Raw genomic sequence first — 22,031 nt, 5'->3', positions numbered from 1 at the left:
CATTGTTTGATGCTTGATTCCACTATAATGGGACAATGGTTAGAGACAAGAAAACTATCTAACTTGGATAAAACCAAATTTGAGTGATTATTGGACTGAGTATAGTACTTCCCACCCTCGGCAATGTCAATGAAGTTGTGGCTATCCACCCATTCATTGAAAGTTGAAACCACACATTTTATTGTTAATGTGAGACCCTCTTCTTTTCTCCAAAGGATTGCATATGACATTGAAGTCACCTCCCATGCACCAAGGAGCATTCCATCTATTGTTCACAATATAGTTCGGCCTATAAATCTTGACAAAAGCTCAATACATTTGGCCCATAAATAGATAAGAAAATCCATGTGCAACTATGGATATCTCCGTGAATAGAATAGATACTAAAGAAACTGCAACCGGGCAACCCTCCTTAACCAGACTATCCATATTCCAAATGACAATCATACTAGTGGAGGCTCCTATAGCCACCAACTCTTCCCAATGGCAATTCATGTTGCCCAGACAGAGCTAATAATGTCCCCATCAATAGATTGAATTTTGGTTTCTTAGAGAGTCAATTGCACTTTCTAAGACAAACTCCAAGGCAAACTCACCCACTTGTGCTCTCTTCCAGGGGCCGCCAAGACCTGATATGATGTATGATTATGCATATTTATGCATGCTAAGGGTATAAAAGCAATGAAGAGATGAAAGACATCAAAACTCTGTCTAATCATGTTTCAAGGTGGCAAAACAGCATGCTATAAGTGACATTCATTTTATACTCAGTATGATGCTAAAATGGTGTCAATAGGTACGTGCGTCTGATCATGCTCAACGAACTTCTCCAACACTAAAGTTGTAGATCCTAACAATGCTTGAATTCCATTTGTTGGTACTGCATTATTAACGGCTAACATACAGCATAGGATATGAGAGTGTTGAATCATGATGGTGTTCAATAAACATGGATTGGTGAGCTCGTTCCTATTTTATGTGACCAACCACAAGCATGTATTTGACCATGAGCTCCACACATGTACATCACTCGCCAATGGTATGCCTGCCAACTACACCCTCCATGATCTTACTTTGCTTGATGGCCATGTGCTGTGCAAGTAATAGTTGGGCTGGGGTTTAGTACTGGGTGGACCATTTTTGCATGTAAGTTTGTCAGTGTGAGCATCTACCATGGCTAATTTCCAAGACCCCAGATAAAGGTTTTATGGAAGTTAAAGCTGATCCCAATCTGTTAAGAACACCGAGATGTTAATGAGAATGATGTGTGCGCAGAACTAAGTTACATTATATTATCACTAAATTTAGGAAGTGAAAAAACAAGTACACTACGAGAAGCTTGAATGAGGGGTTTAAGAAATGAGGGTTAATATGAATCTAGACTACTATTACAATATATTCCTATCATGCCAACTAGTTGTTGATGTCTATCATTCAAAATCTGAGACCTGACCACTTCCTTTTTCTCCTCCCTCCCTTCTTCCCATATCTTCCATTTTAAATTCCCCACATGGCCACATAGTGGGAAGTTATGCAACCAAAGTAATGCTTCTCTCCCAACATAATCTGAGGGAACCAATCACCTCACTTTCTGCAAAAGCATTATTAACTAGTCCACCCTCTAGAGTTCATCAAAAGGTTTTTGAAGTTCATCAAGAGGATTCTGGAATCAAAAGTGGAAATTTGATTATGATGATTGTGGTTAACCAGCAAAACTTGTAGTGAACACTCATGTCATTTTCTACCAAATTTCTTAAAAACTTTGAATTTTAACAATTCAGTTTTCTCCACAGGAGCAATTGACACAAAGTCCATGACACAATTGAACTGAACATTTAAAGGTACATCTTGAACAATCTTTTAAATAGTGGTAGCATGTTGCGTAGTGTTCAGCCCTCTATAGCGTGTAGTGTAAATAGCATAGCGTGTATCTTAAGTTATACAATTGATGCAGGACGGTCTAAACTAGAATGCATGTGTGAGCACAAAAATTATCTAGTGAAATAAACTAAGCAAATCAATTGAAATATTCACATTCCATATCATAGTAAAGATAATAATAAAGGGAACGTGCAATGGTTGCAAACCATCATTACAATCATGCGATACCGTATTCAAATCATGCGTGGATTGGATCCGACAAGGGATGGGAACTCCCGATCTTGCATGGTTTCAATCCAACAACCAATGCAGTTTCTCTAGTCAAAGAAATCAAACGATTTCTGGAATAGAGACGGCTGGAAAATCTGAGAGGGGGCTGGGATCAATTCTCAAATTTTCAAGGTCAATGGCAATAAAGAAAAAGACTAGGCATAGAAAGAGAAGAAGAAGGTTGGAGGGCAAGAAATAGAAGTTAGAAGAAGAGAAGAGATTAGGGGAAGAAAAGAACTTAACACAGAGAGAGAGAGGGGAAGGAGGCAACAAGCTTTCATTAAAAAAATTTATTAGGTTTAGGGTAGAAAGCAGCCTATTTATAAAATTCAAATTTAAAAGAAAATGACTAAACTACCCCTATAACAAAAGAAAGAAAATGCGCAAAACAAAGCTTTCTAAAAAAATTAAAAAATAAAAATCCTGTATAACAAATCAGTCTTCTAACTCATCCTACACGTGTGTCCTCCTAATGTAGGGCCTTCAATTAATCCAGTGATATGTATAAGGTCCTCAAAATCCTCATTGGCTGTGCCACGAACCATCATCGAGCTATAAAGATGTATTCGTCGGCCGTCTTCATCTTTGATAAACTTTGAAGGGTCTGATGTCCTCATCAACTCCCCTCGAGGGAGAAGAACTCGACTCCGACGAGTGAAAACATTTGTGCATCTCGAGAAGGTCCGGATCAATCCAATGCAGTTCCGCTTCTATAAGCCACGTGGAATTGGGCGGTGGCTTGTTCTTCCATTTGACAAGGTACCTTTGGAAGCCCCCATCTTGTGTGAAAACAATCTCCTCATCCATTATCCCTTCAATCTCTTCCTTACGGTCAATTGATAGTTGAAGGGGTGGAGTGAGTTGAGAAGTAAAGTTGAAAAGTGGCCAAGGGTGGGAAAAAGAAACAATGGAAGGGTTAGGACAGAGGACTACATCTTTCGCATTAATCGTCGGATTTATTCCCATTTTAGGTAGAAAGTCTACCCTGTATGCATTAGACCCAATTTTACGCAATATTTTGAAGGGTCCAGTACTGTGAGCTTGTAATTTCTTAGCGGAACCTGGAAGAAACCGCTCTAGTCTAAACCTAACCATTATATAATCCCCTTCATTAAATTATGTCCACCTATGGTCAACTGAACATTTATAATTATCATTGCTCGCATTTATTCACTGTCTTACATGTGCATGCAAGTCATGAATGTGTCGTGCAAATGCATCGGTTGACTCGGAAGATCTTTGGGTAACTGACATGGGTAACAAGTCTATGGGCAACCGAGATTTGTACCCACTAACAATTTCAAATGGACTCAACCCTGTAGATCTATTGACTGAACTGTTGAAGGCGAACTCAGCTATAGGTAGAATCAAATCCTAAGTTTTCACATGTTCACCCACTAAGCATCGTAAGAGGTTTCCAAGGCTGCGATTAACCACCTCAGTTTGGCCATTAGTTTGGGGGTGGTATGCAGTAGAAAACTGCAAAAGTGTTCCCATCATGTACCATAGTGTCTTCTAAAAATAGCTGGTAAATCTGACATCACGGTCAGACACTATGGTCTTAGGTAAACCATGGAGACGGACCACACCATCGAAAAAGACCTTAGCAATATTAAATGCATCCGAAGTTTTAGAACATAGGATGAAATGTGCCATCTTAGAGAAGCGGTCCACAACAACAAAAATGGAATCGTGCTTTTTAATCATCTTGGGAAGCACAAGCACGAAATCCATGCTAATGTCTTACCACGGAGCATGTGGCATGGGTAATGGCGTATATAATCCAGAATTTTTCTTTTGTTGCTTCGCCATCTGACACGTTCTACACTGCCCTAAAATTTTGGCAACATCTACTTGAGACTTGACCAGTAGTAACGATCCTCTACGAGGGCAATAGTCTCATCGTGGCCAAAGTGGTCAGCTATCCCTCCCGAAGGAAGCTCCCAAACGAGGAATTCACGGAGGGACGTATGGGGAACACAAACGATTTCCTTTTCAAAAGAATTCGTCTCTCAACACGAAATCCCACGCACTTTGCTGATCACTCAAGAGTGACGTATAGGTACCCCCAAAATCTGGACATGTGGGGTACTCATCTCTCAGTTGCTCAAAGCCGACAACTCCTACACTCAAAGAATTGAGCAATGCCACTTTACGGCTAAGGGCATCGGCTAGTTTATTCTCTACTCCATCCTTAAGTTTCAAAACAAACGAATACTCTTAAAGGAATGCAACCCACTTAGCATGCCTTAGGTTAAGTTTCTTCTGGGAGTGAAGATAACGTAAGGCCTCATGATCAAAGAATAAGACAAATTTCTGCGATAGGAGATAGTGGCGCCAATGTCTCAAAGACTGCACTACCGCATAGAATTCCTAATCATAGGTAGAATATTTTTGTTTTGCGCCATTCAGTTTCTCACTGAAATAGGCAACAAGATGACCCTCTTGACTCAGGACTCCACCTATACCAACACCAGATGCATCACACGTAACTTCAAAGACTTTAGAAAAGTCGGGAAGGCGCATGACGGGAGCTTCGACCATCTTGCATTTAATTTCTTTGAAAGCCTTAACTGCCGCTTTCGACCACACGAATTCTCCCTTCTTCGTACACTTTGTAATGGGAGTCATAATCGTGCTAAAACTCCTAATGAACCGACAATAGAATGTGGCCAAGCCATGGAAGCTTCGCACTTCATGGATGTTCGTCGGTTTAGGCCAATCAACTATGGCCTTGACTTTCTCCGTGTCTGCACGCATCCCTCCTGCTGACACTATAAATCCTAAGAACACAACCTGACTAGACATGAACGAACACTTTTTAAGGTTAGCGTATAATTTCTCCGCCCCAAGGACGCTATGGACCAACTTCAAATGTTCAAGGTTTGATTCTCTAGTGGTGCTATAGATGAGGATATCGTCGAAGTATACCACTAAGAATTTCCCCATGAACAGTCTCAAGACCCAGGTCATCACCCGCGTGAAAGTGTTGGGTGTGTTAGTCAAGCCAAAAGGCATGACCAACCACTCATATAGCCCATCCTTCGTCTTGAAGGTTGTCTTCCATTCATCACCAGGACGAATACAAATTTGGTGATACCCACTCTTGAGATCTATTTTGGAGAAATTGTGGATTTAGCCATCATGTCTAACATGTCATCAAGCCTAGGTATGGGAAACCTATACTTGACCGTGATTTTGTTAATGACTCTACTGTCTACACACATGCGCCAAGTGACGTCTTTCTTAGGTGTCAGTAAAGTGGGTACGGCACACAGGCTCATGCTCTCCTAGATGAAACCCTTTCGCAGGAGCTCATTTACCTGCTTCTTCAACTTTGCATGCTCTGCCAGGTTCATCCTATAGTGAGGAAGGTTTGGTAGAGTCGACCCAAGTACAAGATCAATAGCATGCTGGATGTCCCTCATGGGTGGCAACTCATCCGGCAAATCCTCAGGGAATACATCTTTGTACTCCTCTAAGACCAGGGCTACCTCGTGGGGTAACTCTACTGGTACTTCTAGTGTAGCCTCTCTAGCCACTAATGTCACGGTCCAAATTCAAGAACCAGGCTCACAAAATTCCCGGCCGCCGAATCCGGTGCCGACAGCCTCCATAGTACCTCATTCTCGGCTCCCAGCTCCTATGCGCCAGGTTCCAATCATGGGATCCTACGAGGAGGGTTTTCAGGGTGATTTTTTTTTGTAAAGGAGCATAATCACGAGTGTACCCAAGTCACAAAACATCATCACCACATATCCAGTAATATAACCTTTGAGTACAGTGCTGAAAGGAAAATACATGATATAACAAAACTCCAAAAAATCAGGCAAATGCTCCTTCCTCAGTGTCGCTGTGGTCTAACATAACCTGCACATAACAAACGTGCATAAGCTTACTAAGAAGCTTAGAGTGTGTGCGTGTGCGCAATGCATGTGCCAAGCATACAAATGTCAGAGTAAGCGGAAATGATGAAAGGCTAAACTGGCAAGTCCATAAATGATGTTAGTCATACCAAGGCTATGCAATGCAAGGCCTACATGGCCAAATGTCATATGTTAGATATGCAACGCAAGCATACCAATCCTCAACTAGTCCACGTATCAGTACGGTTCGTCACTGGAAACATCATCAGGGTTTAGTACACTCCAACACTAGCTATCACTCCATCGCGCGCATGACCAAGTGAGTGGAAGAGACCTCACTATCTGCCTTGCCAGTGGTATGCCAATGCCCACCCGGCTCATTGATAGCGGACCCATTTATGAGCTGGTTAAACTCAACCTAGCTTACAGCCCCCTACCCTCAGGCGGATAAGGTCACACCCCTTTTCAACCGACCACGACACAGTGAGAGACACGGCCTACTGGTATCCGGCACTCGAGCGCTCATGTTATCCACTCGGTCTCAAGTTGAAGTATCCTACTGGTACCACAATGGTTTGGGGACTGTCACCCAAGGACATCCATAGCGCCCTATTGCTAGAACAGATATTTCCGATATCCAATCTTGCCATCCACGATATGCCTATGGAGGCCATAACCCTGATGTCGTTAGGGAGTAAAGTGATCGTGACATATAAGATGCGAAATGCATGAGTCATACCATCCAAGTCATGCATCAAACCTGCGCGTACTGAGCGATCATGTGGAGCAACCCTATCTCATATGAGGTCCCCTAAGTATCTCAGCCCAATGGCATATGCTATGATCAATCACCACCCACAACATGCATACAAATGATGTGTATGGGCATATGTTTGGGCATGATGTCATTATACTAAGCATGTTCTTAGTGTGTCCTACCAAGCCAAGTACACTAGCATGTTATCGACATATCAAGCAATAATCGGCCTTAATAAGCACATTATATATAGAGAGTGGGAACTGAACGACATGCCCCACTAGAAATATAAAAGTCTATGTGGTGTGGTCCATGTTAGACTAACATCAGCTACTCATGTAGCCTGCAAGGCATGAATAAAATATATACATAACAAGGCGGGGTCCACTGGTAGTGACCCGAATGGACACCCACATGTACAACACGTGTCACTAGGCTACCAATCCATTTGAGCACATGACCTACTAATGATGTCCCAAAAAAATCACATTATCAATGACATCACTATAGTTACTTTAGTAAAATAATTTGCACCGACTAATCATTGTTAACGTAAATCAACGGTTACAGATCATTGGTTAGTCATTAAGATGTGATCCTATGCTCATAGCCCATCTGAGTCTTAGGATTTTATCAGTTCAGGCAAAGCATATGCTTAAATGGATTTAATAAAACCATAGTTTCAACATTCACATACCAACTACTTTAAGGATTTGAATCCAAGACTCCAAACATAACCAAATACCTGAGGGATCTCGATTCCAGGGATTCCCAAGTCCAAGGGATCCCAAAACCAAGAAATCTCAAGTCCAAGAGGTTTCTACCCCCACATTACCCTATGGTGCAGCCCACCTGAGATCTGGATCAACCTGAGTTTTGGGCCCATGGCCTAACATGATTTGACAAGACGGATGAATGGAGTGGATTAGATACATACATCATGTAGGGTCCCACGTGTGGGGGCAGCCCAAGGAGGCTTCCGCCCTTACGTCACTGGGCAAAACCGCGCAGTAACACCTTTCTTTTTTTTTTCTCTTTTTTTTCTTTTTTAATACACTATCAGTGCGGGCCCCACGTGGATCTTCTACTCCGTTCACCGCGTAGTCCATCTCGAGCGGGTCTAATGGGCTCTGATTTGGGTTGATTTGGACAAACAGAGACTCCACAATAGGCCTTAGAAGATTTCAACAGCAATGTTTCGTTTCCCTCATTGCAGCCCACTTGATACCCGAACTGTCTCATCTTTTGGCCCATGGCCTGAAATTATCTGAAGTAGATGGTGGACAGTGTGGATTAAACACATTCATCATGGTGGGGTCCACGTGTCGGAGCAGCCCAAGGAGGCTTCCGCCCTCACGTCACTGGGCAATAACGCCCAGTGACACTCTTTTTTTTTTCTTTCTTCCTTTATTTTTTTTGTTTTCTGTTATGTGGGGTCTACTAGTGGATAATCCATTGCGTCCATTATATCAACCAGCTCTCTATGGACTAAAGGAGTCCAATGACGGGTAGGTCCACCACCTACACACGCAACAGTCGGCCTTAGAAAGTTCCAACAGTGGGACTTTGTTTACCTTATTGCGGTCCACCCGATGATCGAATCTGCCCCATTTTTCGGCCCATGACCTAAAATAATCTGTAGAAACTAGTGGAAGGTGTGGATTAAACATATACATCAAGGTGGGATCCACGACTAGGATGCCCCCACCCCACGTCCACATGGCTGACGTGAGGGGTGCTCCCAGCCCACCGTTAGTTGTGGTGTGGTCCACTTGATGGTTGGATTGGCTAGATTTCTGGGCTCCACGGCTAAAATGAGCCAGCAAATGGATGGATGGTGTGGATGATATATAGATACATCATGATGGAGCCCACGAGGGAAGCCCACGCGGTGGCTTTGGAAGGTAAATGGTACCAGAGACATGTCTCTGGACATTGTTGCGTCCAGGGACGAAGGTGCCACTACCCCTCTCCCTCTCGTGTTTTAAGGGTGAGGTAAGGCCCACCTAGGAAATCCACTCCATCCATTTGAATGTCCAACTCATGGTGGGGCCAAGAAACTTTGGATCATATCCATTTTTGGTGTATTTTCACCATCCAAGTGTGCTTACACAATCAACTAATTTAAATAGAAATTAAACATCACAATGGGCTACACAAGATAGTCCACGCTATGATAGTGTGCGGAACACGCTCTCCAATAGCGTGGCCCACTTGTGGGTCCCACAACACCATGAGAATAAGAAAAGAAAGGGAAATAGATCTGGCCATTGGGGTGGCCCCCTACCACTATGGGGTCTACCACATACTCAATACATGACCAAGGTGGGTCCCACCTTTATGGGCCCACCAAAATAGAGAAATCACAAAGAATGGGAGGGTTTTGACCCTCCCATGCACTCACTTAGAAGGATGGACGGTTGAATCGTCTCGAATCGGCGATCAGATGGCCCACCAAGCTCCTTTTCACCCCTAATCTTCTTTAGAGGATTGTCTAAGTACCTAGACTTAATCCCTCCGTGTAAAGGAGGTGTATGCTATGATCGCCGTATGGCACACCTAGTTCACCCTCATGACCCATATGCATCATTGTGTGATTGGATTTACATTGTGCGTGGTCATTGGGCAAATGTGGTAGAGGGATGGAGTTTCCCCTCCTGTGCACATTGAGTGCTTGGAGTTGGTGCATGATTGATGTGCGTGATTCATGCATCTGGCATCGCATCTCATGGCTTTTATTGCCCTTGCTTCATTAGGGCCGATGCCTCCACAGGTATATCGTGGATGACCATGTGTGGACACCAGAAATGTTACTTGAGCATTGGGGTGCATAGGATGTCCCTAGGTGAAAGCCTCTAAACTTCCACAGTACCGAGGGAACGCCCCAGCGCCGAGACCGAGTGGAAAACATGAGGGCATGAGGGCCTCATACCATTAGGTCATGACTCCCACTGCAACGTGGTCGGTTGGGATAGGGTGTGGCCTTACCTGCCTGAGAGAAAGGGCAATAGTTGGGCTGAGTCTGACCAGCTCGTGAATGGGTCCGCTACCGTCAAGCCTCGCTGGTGATTAGCTGTCCACAGGTGGGTAGTGAGGTCTCCTACGCTCGTTTGACTATGCGGGTCTGTAAAGCGGCATTCATCCTGCAGTGTACTTGACCCCGGTGGATTCCTTAATATGGAATTATACTTGATATGTAGATTGGATATGAGGACTGGCATTACTTCGCATTGCATTGGCATTGGCTCTATAAGCCTCATGTTGCATCGCCTTGGCATAGCGTCTAGTACTCATGTATTATATTGCATAGCCTTGGTACGGCTTACTACATTCATAGCTTAGCCTCGGTACGGCTAGTTGCATTGGTATCATTCATGTTTCCTTCGGCATTCTCCCCTATCTTCTTCTGAGCACCATTGTCACACACCTTACACTGCCCCTTAAGCTTTCTATAAGCTTATGCACGATTGATGCGTCCAGGAGATCCTAGGTCAACGCAGTAGCGGAGGAGCTATGGATTGGATTGGCGCGAGCTGAGGACCTGTTGCGGACCTTTCCTTCCCTCTTTATATATTATGTATTTCCTTTTGAGCCTTGTACCTGTAAAGTTTAAATTCTCAGTGGATTTTGCAGTGTGTTCCTTATTTATTTTCTGAGATTTACTTGCTATGATCTTGGGTATGCTCGATTTAGTTTGGAATTGTGATATGGAAATCCTCCTTGTAGGATCCCAGGATCGGAACCCGTGATAGGAGCCGAGAATGTGGTGCTACGGAGGCTGTTGCGGCCGGAATCGGCTATCGGATTCCTTGTGGGTCCAGTCACCTTGTCTGGGGCGTGACACTTACTCTCTTGATCCCTCATAACCCTCTCTCAAGCTCTCTTTCTAATCTCTCCTAAACACTCTTTTCTCTTAATCTCTCTCTACTCTTTCTTTCTTTTCTCTCTCTCTTAATCTCTCCCTAATCTTTCTAATATTTTTCTCTCTTTCTTAATCCCTCTCTACTCTTGCTAGGAAATGGTAAAAATGAGAGGGAGTTAGGGAGTTTTTGTGGTAGAGCTTTTAGGATAGGGAGGGAATAAGGGGAAGATAGAGGGGTAAAATGGGAAGAAAAAGAAGAAAATAATAATGGCTAGCATAAGTAGGGGTATGGGTTGCATGAGAAAGGCATGGGCTTGTTTGACAAATGGGAAGAAAGTGACATGAGTGATGGATGGCTTGATTGATGGATTGATTGATTTGACATGGGAATTTGTGCAAGTGGGGCCAGCGTGCATTGTGCGGCTCACCTCGGATTGTGCCAAAATTTTAACTTCTAATCTAAGGGTCGAAGTGGGGCGTGTCACGCAGCGTTGGAATCATGACGCCCGCGCCGTCACTAGGGTACAAGTCTTGGGTATCGGGGTACAAAAGTAGGGTAATGATCAAAACTTCTCGATCTAGTCTGTTGGGAACATGCCATTATTTAAGTAGAAGTGTACGGAAGGTCTCGCGAGGTTACAGGTCTTATAACTAAGGCATACACCGTCGAATCCACTCTTTAGCTGTGATGATGTGGAGAGTCTTGGGTGTGGATTTCCTCACTTCTTTAGGCTCACTAGCCTTCTCACCTTTCTTCTGTGCAGTGTGTTGTGGTGGCATAGGATTAATTTTGATATTCTTGTCATTATGCATGAAGGTACACTGATGCAAGACATGAAATTCAAGTATGATGTGCAAGATTTTCAGGCTTTAGATCACACTAGTTCAGAAACAATTACACAAAATTTCACATGCTGCACAAAAGTTCAAACACTCGATTAAGGAGAATCTTAAGCGGATCCAGGCCTACACTTGTTAGGGCCAGATCAATCAAAATTATAGACCAAACAAGAATCAAGGGAGGGTAAAATCATCCACACATGCACAGAAATAATTCCTCCAATCCAAGGGATTCAGAAATTTCAATTCGAGGAACCCTAAGGTTGAAGAAATGGCATAAATTAGGGATGTGAAGAATTTAGGGTTAGGTTTAGGGATTTTGGGTCAAAGAGGAGTGAAAGAGACGAACCAAAGAGGTATCGCACGTATGGACAGCAGCAATGGCCCAAACGCACATACGTGTGATCCCGGCCGCACGTGTGTGGGGCCCACTATACAGAAAAAGGCCAACCTGGCCCTGGTCAGCCAGGGGTGGACTCCAAAACCCCAAATTTCAGCTCGATCCGATGCACGGTTTGTGCGTAGTGCTCTGCTGAAGTTTCAGCCCTCCTACAGGGCCAAATTCTGGAAATCTACTGTAGAGAGAAAACCAGCTGCAATAGAGGATGGATTTGAAGTGTAGATGATTGTAGGAGGAGAGAAATATGGATGGAAGAAGGTGGGGGTGAATCGGGATAAGTGTGGTTTCGCACCACGGTAGTCAGCCCTTCGAGGAAGGGAGGGTTTCACACCCAATTGAATCTCCACAACTCAGAAATTTAGATGAGCAAAAAAACGCAGAAATTTTATTAATCTTAAATGAATAAAAAAGACTACAAGGGGTGCCTGTTTATAATAAACCCTATACCCCAAAACTCGCGCCATGTGCGCAACCTATTACTTGGCGACGAAGTAATCAAAAATAACAACTAATCAAAGCAATATAAACCGTCCATGATTCTCATAATAGCAATAATAAGCAAAACCCAAAGTACTAGATTAATTAGAATAGTGGATCACGATCATGAGAACTCATGGTGGGATTCACATGACTATCGGGTCCACTCTAACGAACCAAAACGCAGTCCTCTAACTAGGAGGTCTTCCCTGGACGTTGTCGTCAATCCAGATCGATGGTGGAGCCCTCCTTGCATAAGTGCGTAGGGGGGGCGTGCATGTGCGCAAGATGTCCCCATCATACACGCATTAGAACGGCCGTAGATCATGACGTCATTATCGAATAGCCACGGTCTGCCTAGGATGATATGACCTACATCCATGGGCAACACATCACACCACAGGGACTCCTTATAAGACCCGAACTCGGTGGGTACAAGACATTGATGGGTGACAGGAAGGGAAGTCTTGTCTACCCATGAGACTTTGTACAGGTCAGGATGAGGGGTGGTCTCTAACTTTAGACGACCTAAGGTGCTAGTGGAAATTACATTCTCGCAACTCCCACTCTCCACTATTGCCTTACAATTTTTTTCGCCACACTTGGCGATTATGCAGAAGATAGTGTTGTGACGCCAGTCAACACTACTTCTAGTCGGGGCTAGCACACACCTGACAACTACTAGTGTGGCATCATCACCCACCCCATCCCCATCACTTAATGATCCTACGGGCTGATATTCTTTGATTTCAGAGTCGCCCTGATCATACTCGCTATCCTGGGAATCGCCTATGACTAAGGCTTTTCCTTTGCTCTTAGTGGGACACTGAGTTGCAAAATGGCCAATATTCTCACATTCGTTGCATCGCACATTCTGTCCTCCACCTGGATCAGCACCAAGGACGCTTTTTCCCTTGTCATCCCTAAGCCTAGGAGGAACATTCGCTTGCACCCTAGGTTGATTACCAATGTTGGGTCTAGTTCCATGAGAACCAGTCCTAATATTACAGTCTCGGGAATCGAACCGTCTTGTGACAGGAGTCTTCAGATACTACTCTAATTCCTGCACCACTTGGTACATCTCGTCCAACTCTATCACGAGATGAGCCCAAAGTTCACGCTGAAGATCCGATCGAAGGCCCGTCTTGAAACGTGTGAGTGTTACCAGAGGGTCTTTCTTAATATCACACCGCATCATGAATTCCTCAAATTTGGCGATGTATTCCGTGACAGGCATGGATCCTTGGCGTAAAGATTGCCATTGTTCCAGGAGCTTATGGCAATAAGAGAGGTAGGTACTTCTCTCTTAGCATAGTTTTCATCTCGCTCCATTGGGTAACGGGAGCTCCTCCCACCCTCTCAATCCTACGCTCTTTATTGGTCCAATACATCTTCATTTGCCCCACAAGCTTCATTTTGGCAAACCACACATGTCGGTTCTATGACATCTCATGCCACTCAAAATAGTGGTCCACGTCAGCTAACCAATCAAGGAATGCCTTGGGGTCAAAGCGACCAACAAAGCTCGGGGCATCAATCCTGACATTCTCCATGGCCCTCTCATCAGGATCAAAGCAGTCCTGTTATGCCCGTTCTCTACCCACATGCTTGCCATTGGTGGGGGTTTGTCTAAAGGTTGGCTCCTCACCAACACCACCTACCTGCGACTGCACATCTCCCTCAACGGTGGGGTTCTCCCTTTGGGATGCCTCTAATTGCTCAAGTCTAGCTTCGGTGGCAATCAGTTTTCATTCGATATTTTTGTTGAATGTCTCTATGGCAGTTATCTTTTGGAGTAATTGAGCGAGGTAATCGTTTAATTGCTCATTACTCATGATGGGATGTCAGCCAAAACCCTTACCACTTCTAGTGGGCATACACCAAAAACTCAAACTCGATTTTCCTAAGTTCAACTCAAGGTTTGAACAGACCCCAATTTGGATGTATGATCCTATTTATATATGATATATGAATGCTAAAGATTTTCAGATTTAACTAGAATGAAAACACATCTGGAAATTCAGATTTTTATCTCCCGGGACTCTGAATCTGAAAAATCAGGTTGGCAATTTCTGTGGGATGTAGATATGGAATTATCTAGACAATCCTAGATGAGAAAACAGATGATCCTAAGTTCAGATAACTCGATCTAACAAAAACCATGCAAAACCTAAAGCTTTGATACCAAATTTGATGCAGGACGGTCTAAACTAGAATGCATGTGTGAGCACAAAAATTATCCGGCAAAATAAACTAAGCAAATCAATTGAAATATTCACATTCCACATCATAGTAAATATAATAATAAAGGGAACATGCAATGGTTGCAGACCATCATCACAATCATGCGGTACCGTATTCAAATCATGCGTGGATTGGATCCAGCGAGGGATGGGACCTCCCGATCTTGCATGGTTTCAATCCAACAATCAATACAGCTTCTGTAGTCGAGGAAATCAAAGGATTTCTGGAATAGGGATGGCTGGAAAATCTGAGAGAGGGCTGGGATCAATTCTCAGATTTTCAGGGTCAATGGCAATAAAGAAAAAGACTAAGCATAGAAAAAGAAGATGAAGGTTAGAGGGCTAGAAATAGAAGTTAGAAGAAGAGAAGAGATTAGGGGAAGAGAAGAACTTACCATAGAGAGAGATGGGAAGGAGGCACCAAGCTTTCATTAAAAAACATTATTAGGTTTAGGGAAGAAAGCACCCTATTTATAAAATTCGGATTTGAAAGAAAATGACTAAACTACCCCTATAACAAAAGAAAGAAAACGCGCAAAACAAAGCTTTCTAAAAAAATAAAAAATATAAAAATCTTCGGTAACAGATCAGTCTTCTAACTCATCCTATACGTGTGTCCTCCTAATGTGGGGCCTTCAATTAATCCAGGGACACGTGTAAGGTCTTCGAAATCCTCCTTGGTTGTGCCACGAACCATCATCGAGCCATAAAGATGTATTCGTCGGCCGCCTTCGTCTTTGATAAATTTTGAAGGGTCCGATGTCCTCATCAACAATACTTCTATTTTTTAATTTAAAAATATGATAAATATGATAAATCGTTTTTCTTTTTAATATATAAAAATGCCTAATAGATTTTATTTTATTTTTTTATTTTTTTTCAAGTACAAGCATGTTCAAACAAGTTATTAATTATCATTTATCAAAAGCCAATCTACACATATAAAGTGATGAAACAATTAAATAATTATCACATCAACAACTTTCTAAGCAAACCACTTTAATTAATAATGTCTAATTGAAACCACAAGCTACAACTCGCAAGTATGAAAAGAAATAAAAATCCCACAGGTTAAGAATATTATGTACAATACAGATGTCATCTATACAAAGAGGGGTTTCGGGTTATTCTCTTTTGAATCCTTTTTCTTTTTAGTTTTAAAGGTTTTTTTGTGTGCGAGTTTCACACCACCAACTTTAACAATGGATCACCACCATTTTAAGTTAGAGTAAACATAAAAAAGGCTTGGTTTTAACTTTACATTTTAAGGTTTTTTAATGTTGTGGATTTTACACAAACTAAAAAAAATAACCATTGTAGCGTATGCTACAAATGCTACATGCTACGTAGTTGTAGCATACACTACGACCCCTGTAACGTACGCCACAGGGGATTTACGCTATTTAGCTATGTTACGTAGCATACGCTACGAACGCTATTTGAAACATTGATCTTGAACTCAAGATGCAACATTAGCTTTAGGGGTCTAGCCTATGTGAGTAGTAATATGGAAATGAATAAACAAAAGACTTTAACATCAAATGGACTAAAATCAATCCCGCCATGTGGAAATAATCGTACTAGAACCAATATGGAAACAAAAAATAAATAAATAAATAAAAGTTTCATCATGTGAGTAGTTGATGTAACCACGGAGAGAGAGAATGATAAAAGATGAACCGGGCAGGATAGACTGCAAGAAAAGTCACAAGCATGGCATGTTTACCAGTGAATTCTTCACCCAATCGCATTGCTCACCAATTACGACTTCATAACTAGGCATCTTGTTCAACCCAATGGAATTAGCTGCATGAGAGATGCATGTACCTACATCTTGCCCTTCCATAAATATGGAATTGATGCAGATCTGCAAAAACACTACTTTATAAATCAAACATGTATTTGAATGAACTTTAGTACCTTATCAAGTAGACAAATGTATACCAATCAAGCACATGAACATTCAATATGAGCTACCACTCACTGTACTATTTGGTATATCCAGTGTTAAAAGTACTGTTATTGCTACGTGTACTGAGGACCTCGGTTGCATTAACATGCATCGATACCATTAATAATATCAGAGATAATGGGTAACGAATTGCTGTCTAAGGGAAACATTGGGGAACATAAGGTTTTTAAAAAAAAAAAAAAGTGGAATTTTCCAAGTAAACTTCAGGAGATGTTAAAGGATACACGAATACCCACTTAGGACTCCGAGTTACCAAAAACAAACCATACATAATAGGTTTCCGCTGTATGGGGCCCAAACTATGCATTGTCAAACAAAAATAATAATAATTAATAAGTATGATTTTAATGCACTAATTTTTAAGAAATAACGCAATAATCCAACACATCATAATTCACCAATTTTAAACACCCCTGGGAAGATCCCCCAAAAAAATTTTGAAAAAGAAGGGATTTTTTTTTTTCCTGGAATTTTGCAGGTATTAACACTGGTAGCAACGATATTATCACGTGTTGACAATATAGTGTATTTATTTTAAGGAGGATATCAAAAATATCGCATGATGTCAGTGATAATGTGATATCATCGATAACATCGACCGATACAGTGTATTTTCTTTTTTATATTACAAAATGTATCTGTATTGGTGACCTGCAATACAGATAATATCGGCCGATATTATTGATAATATTGCCAATACCAGGAACACTAGCTATATCAACATTGTGCCATTACAAAGAGAAATCAAATTTTTAGTTTGTCTTAATGAATTTGTCATAAAAAATCAAGTATTGAACTTGGGACTCCGGTTAATCAAAGGATATGCGCATATAGGTCCCTATAATTCATAGGGAGAAACATATCTCTAGCAGTTTTTCAGATGCAACCATTTCATCAAATTAAAAGAAACGATCAAAGGACAGAAGCAAAGAAAACCAACTCAAGTTCAAGTCATGGAACATAATAAGTATGAAAATTCCAAAAACAAATTAAAATTGCTTTGAGGGTTCACCTCATCAATATTCTCACAACTTTCCGCTTCATACATGCTGACAGAACTAGCACCAAAACACAAAAGAGCCTCTGAAAGCATATCCTGCCCAATGCAACTTTGTTAGACAAGAAATTTGCTATTGTCATGAAAAAAATTGCACTGGCCGCTCCAAGTTTGAGTGTGTAGATGGAATCATACAACAAATATATTCCAAAACAAAAACAACAGTAGCGTAGATTGAGGACATAATTTATGCATCAATGACATTGGGACATTGTTGACTAACGGAAAAAAAAAAAAAATCTGCATTAATCACAAAACATGAGATGAATACCCAAGTCCAAAGTACAACAAGCCTGAAAGTTGAGATAGATAACAGCAGTTTCAGTAAAACCATTTAGCACAAGCGTATTATGTGGTAGTGATGAGTAGGAAAGGGATCCTAGGAAGATAGATTGAAATCACTGACAACGTGTATGACGGTGTTGTTACATGAGCGAGAGAGGCTTAAAAGAAAGAAGCACTTCAGTAGCAGCAGGTAGATTAGGGGCCTATATTAGGCCCTTACTAATTCACAATCGTTGGAAATGAATTAACTGCAAGTATCTAGGATGAGGTCTCATGGTGCATGTTTTTTGCCAGCAGCACGCTAGTTGATGACACAAGAGAACGTTTATTGCCGAATTGGAGGTTTTGAAGAAGGCTTTAGAATCTAGAGAGGTTTAAGAATTAGCAAAAGCAAGATAGGGTACTAAAATTCAACTTTAGTAGGAATATTAATAGATGTGAAGCTTTACTTAAAATTGATGCCATGAAGAATGTTCCAAATACAATTAGATGTAGCAGGATGAAGTGGAGATGCACCAATGGAGTTGTTATCAGCTTATCACTAAACACCAATGAAACTACAGATTTTATAAGATTGCTATTAGATTTTCTATGCTATATAGAGCAGAATTCTGGGAATTTAAGAGAGGCAATGGATAAGGCTTGAATGTTGCAAAGATGAGTGTATTGAGGATGTGGAGGAGACAAGGATATAATTAAGAATCAGTTTATTAGGAGCAACTTGGAAGTAGTCCCAATTGGAGATAAAATGGAGAGTCAATTGAGATGGTTCAACCATGTGCTCAAGAAACATGAGACACCAAGGGAACTTTGATTAGGATTGGGGTGCCCAAAAGGAGGATAAGAGGAAGACACGAAAGGACTTGGATATAGATCCTGAGAAGTTTACAAGACTTGATTTGTTCCATCTATCAAGGCCTTTCCCAAACATCCAAACCTATATGGCACATGGTAGACCAACCATGAACTTCTTTAACCACACCATTTTTTTTAATGGTGACAGCAACTTTATTGCCAAAAAAAATAAAACAAAAACAAAGAACAAAGGAAGACAGATGATGGAAAAAAAAAAAAAACCCATCCAAAAAACAAAGGGGAAGAGTCCAACTAAATAAAAATCGCCCAAAATACAAAAGACTCCCAAGAAGACAAACCCAAAGGATTGTTTTTCCCTTAAAAATACAAATATGCAAAGCCCATTCCAAAATCATTTATTGAATCTTCCTTTTAAGAAGGGCAACCTTGTGATTTTCGTAGAGATATATGGAGAATCAATCATGTATATTTACGGAAACATGTATCATCGATATTTTGGGAAAATATCGCTGAGGTAAACATTGGGGAAACATTGGGAAAAGAGTGGAATTTTTTAGTGATAGTTCAGGAAACGTTAAAAGACACAAGTTTATACATTTAGGAATCAAAATATTGTAAAACACAATTATACATAATAAGTTTCCATTTTATTAAACCATGTGTTGTCGACATGGTTCTGAAAATCGATATCGTATGGGCGGATACAGGCATATCGTGTCCGTATCGGCTTGATAGGATACGTGATACGGGGTTGTATCGGCCGTATTAGAAATAGTTTCCTTGTATTGGTCCTTATCGGGCTGCAATGGCCGATACAACCCGTATCGGTACCGATATACTATACCCGTATTGGTCAAACTGATATGGGTATAAAAAGGGCAAAAACGCCCCTTCTTTCCCCCTTTTCGATCTCTCTCACTCTCCCTCATTTCTCCTCCAAGCCTTCAAATCACTCAAATACATCATCGGATAGGGATTTCAGCACCATTAACAGCTACTTGCAGGATCAAAACATCGGATTTCAGTCGATTTGAAGGATCGAAACAATTTGGGGCCAATTTTGAAATAAATCAGAAAATAGGTTTTAAAAATCCATTTTTTCTGTTAATCCTTGTTGAAATACATATTAATGTTTATTATAGGCCTAGATCTACCAAAAACTACTAGATTTGAAGATCGTTTTGATCCTTTTTTTTGGGCTTTTTGTTTTTTTTTTTTTTTTGGCGGGGGGGGTGGGCATTTACACCCAATTTTTGTGAAATTTTTGAAAATTGCACTTTTAAAAAAAAAAATCTAATCTCAATCTGGAGAGGGAAGCCATTTCCGATCAAATCTACAGCAGATCTAATCAAAAAATAAATAAATTTGTCAAAATTTTTGAAAATTCCTGAATTTTTTTTCTTAATTTGATCACAAATTTGGAGAGGGGAGTTATTTTCGATCAGATCTGATCGGAAAAAATAATAATGATAATAATCTGTTTTTTGGGAATTTCTGTTGAAATTTCTGGAAATTCTAGAAAATGCTTTTTTTCTCAAATATACTACTTTGGGGTTTTTTTGTTAATTGTTTTTTTTATATGTTGAAACTTGAAATGTAATGCATGTCTAGGGGGGGTATTTTGAATCAGATCTGCATCAAATCTGATTGGTGATTTAATTATTGTTGGGGAAATTGAAATTGGGGACTCAAACTAAAAGTAGGTCAGCCCACCAAGACAGCATTCTTACCAAAGAATGGTCTGATACACCATTGAATACATTGTCAATAAATAAATAAACAGATAGATTCGTGAATATCACATTTTTTTTCTATTTTTCTGATATTTTTTTCATATTTTTTTGCTCAAAAAAATATGACTGATATGGACCGATAACTGCCCCAATTCCAATACGTTTTGCCGTATCATATCATTTTTCCACGGGGCCGAGATATGGCTGCTGATAATGTCATTCAGAACCATGGTTGTCGGGAAAAAAAAAAGTGCAATTATATCTGAAATGAGTTCATATCATTCAAATAGCATACAGTGCAAGTAATAAAACATCAACAATACATCCATAAACATACAGGACATGTTCATGCTTCCATCCATCGTTCCATTCATCCATCCATCCATATATGCATACATTGCATAAATGATACATCCATACATGCATAACACATCCATCCATCCACACATACATACATATGACACATCCATCCATATATGCACGCGTAATTATGAAACAACATAATTATTTAAAAGAATAAAAATGATTTTTAATTTACTTTTCTTAATTTTGAAATCATTTAAAATATTTTCTTCTCTAAAAAAGCAACACATCACTCATTAACATCCATCCATAAAAGCATACAACTAAGAAATATTTAATGAAACAACATAATTATTTTTTCGAACTAAATAGATTTTTATAGCATATTCATAATTTTTTAACGTATATATTTTTCCAAAAAATGAAAACTTCTGGTTAGTCAATAGATCATTCACTTCTCATTAACATATCAAATTTCCACACCTCAATTACCAATTTGAGGGGAGAAAACGAAGGAAATTGGATCCCCAATTTCTACCTCCCAAATGTTGAGATTTCCAACTCAAATCCATGTCACATGGATTTCTAAGATCTAAAAAAAGAAAAATCGATTTTTTCTCAGCTTTCAATTTCTAGTAGGCTTTCACTCTCGAGTGGCAATTGCTCCCCCAAATCCAAGATTTAATTCACACAAAGGAGGAGTGGTCAAATCTATTTAGAATTCAAACCCAAAAAGAACTTTTCAAAAATAGAGTTCTTCTATCTTTTTCACAAATTTTTTTTATAGATTTCCCCATGGTTTTCGCAAATTTTTGCATGAGACCCCTATATCGGCGATAATATCGACAATATCACTAATATAGGTAAAATATAAGTATTGGTGGGTCAGTGAAATATCGATAATATTGATATATCACCAATATTTTGGCAATACAGAAGAAATATATATATATATATATATATATATATATATATATATATATATATATATATATATATATATATATATATATATATATATCGCGATGTTATCGACAATATCACTAATATAATAAAACATGAAGTAAATTAAGCCAAACTGCAAACATAATTCAAGGATAGGTGAAATATGTAAGCGGAAGACTGAAGAAATATATATATATATATATATATATATATATATATATATATATATATATATATATATATATATATATATATATATTGGCGATAATATCAACAATATCACTAATATAGGTAAAATATAACCACTCCGTTCATTCATTTTAA

The 22,031-nt window shown here is 40.2% G+C and overlaps 1 protein-coding gene across 7 annotated transcripts in view; it reads right to left on the bottom strand.

The window, feature by feature from the left end:
• The window catches only part of LOC131221206 (uncharacterized), a 118,251-nt gene that overhangs the window by 79,609 nt on the left and 16,611 nt on the right, over positions 1-22,031 (bottom strand). For 5 of the 7 annotated variants that reach the window (XR_009159103.1, XR_009159102.1, XM_058216386.1 and 2 more), the window contains exons 2-3: positions 17,581-17,664; positions 16,323-16,463 (exon numbers count right to left, since the gene is read on the bottom strand). Coding sequence is in view for 5 of the 7 variants with exons in the window: in XM_058216386.1 (XP_058072369.1) it covers positions 16,323-16,463; positions 17,581-17,664 (225 nt within the window). In the remaining 2 variants the exon portion in view is untranslated. The remainder of the gene's footprint in view (positions 1-16,322; positions 16,464-17,580; positions 17,665-22,031) is intronic. The other 2 variants (XM_058216387.1, XM_058216385.1) reach the window with 2 other exon arrangements.

Source organism: Magnolia sinica, chromosome 12 (genome assembly GCF_029962835.1).
Source record: "Magnolia sinica isolate HGM2019 chromosome 12, MsV1, whole genome shotgun sequence".
Lineage (NCBI taxonomy): Eukaryota > Viridiplantae > Streptophyta > Magnoliopsida > Magnoliales > Magnoliaceae > Magnolia > Magnolia sinica.
This window is presented reverse-complemented; position numbering and strand designations above follow the sequence as displayed.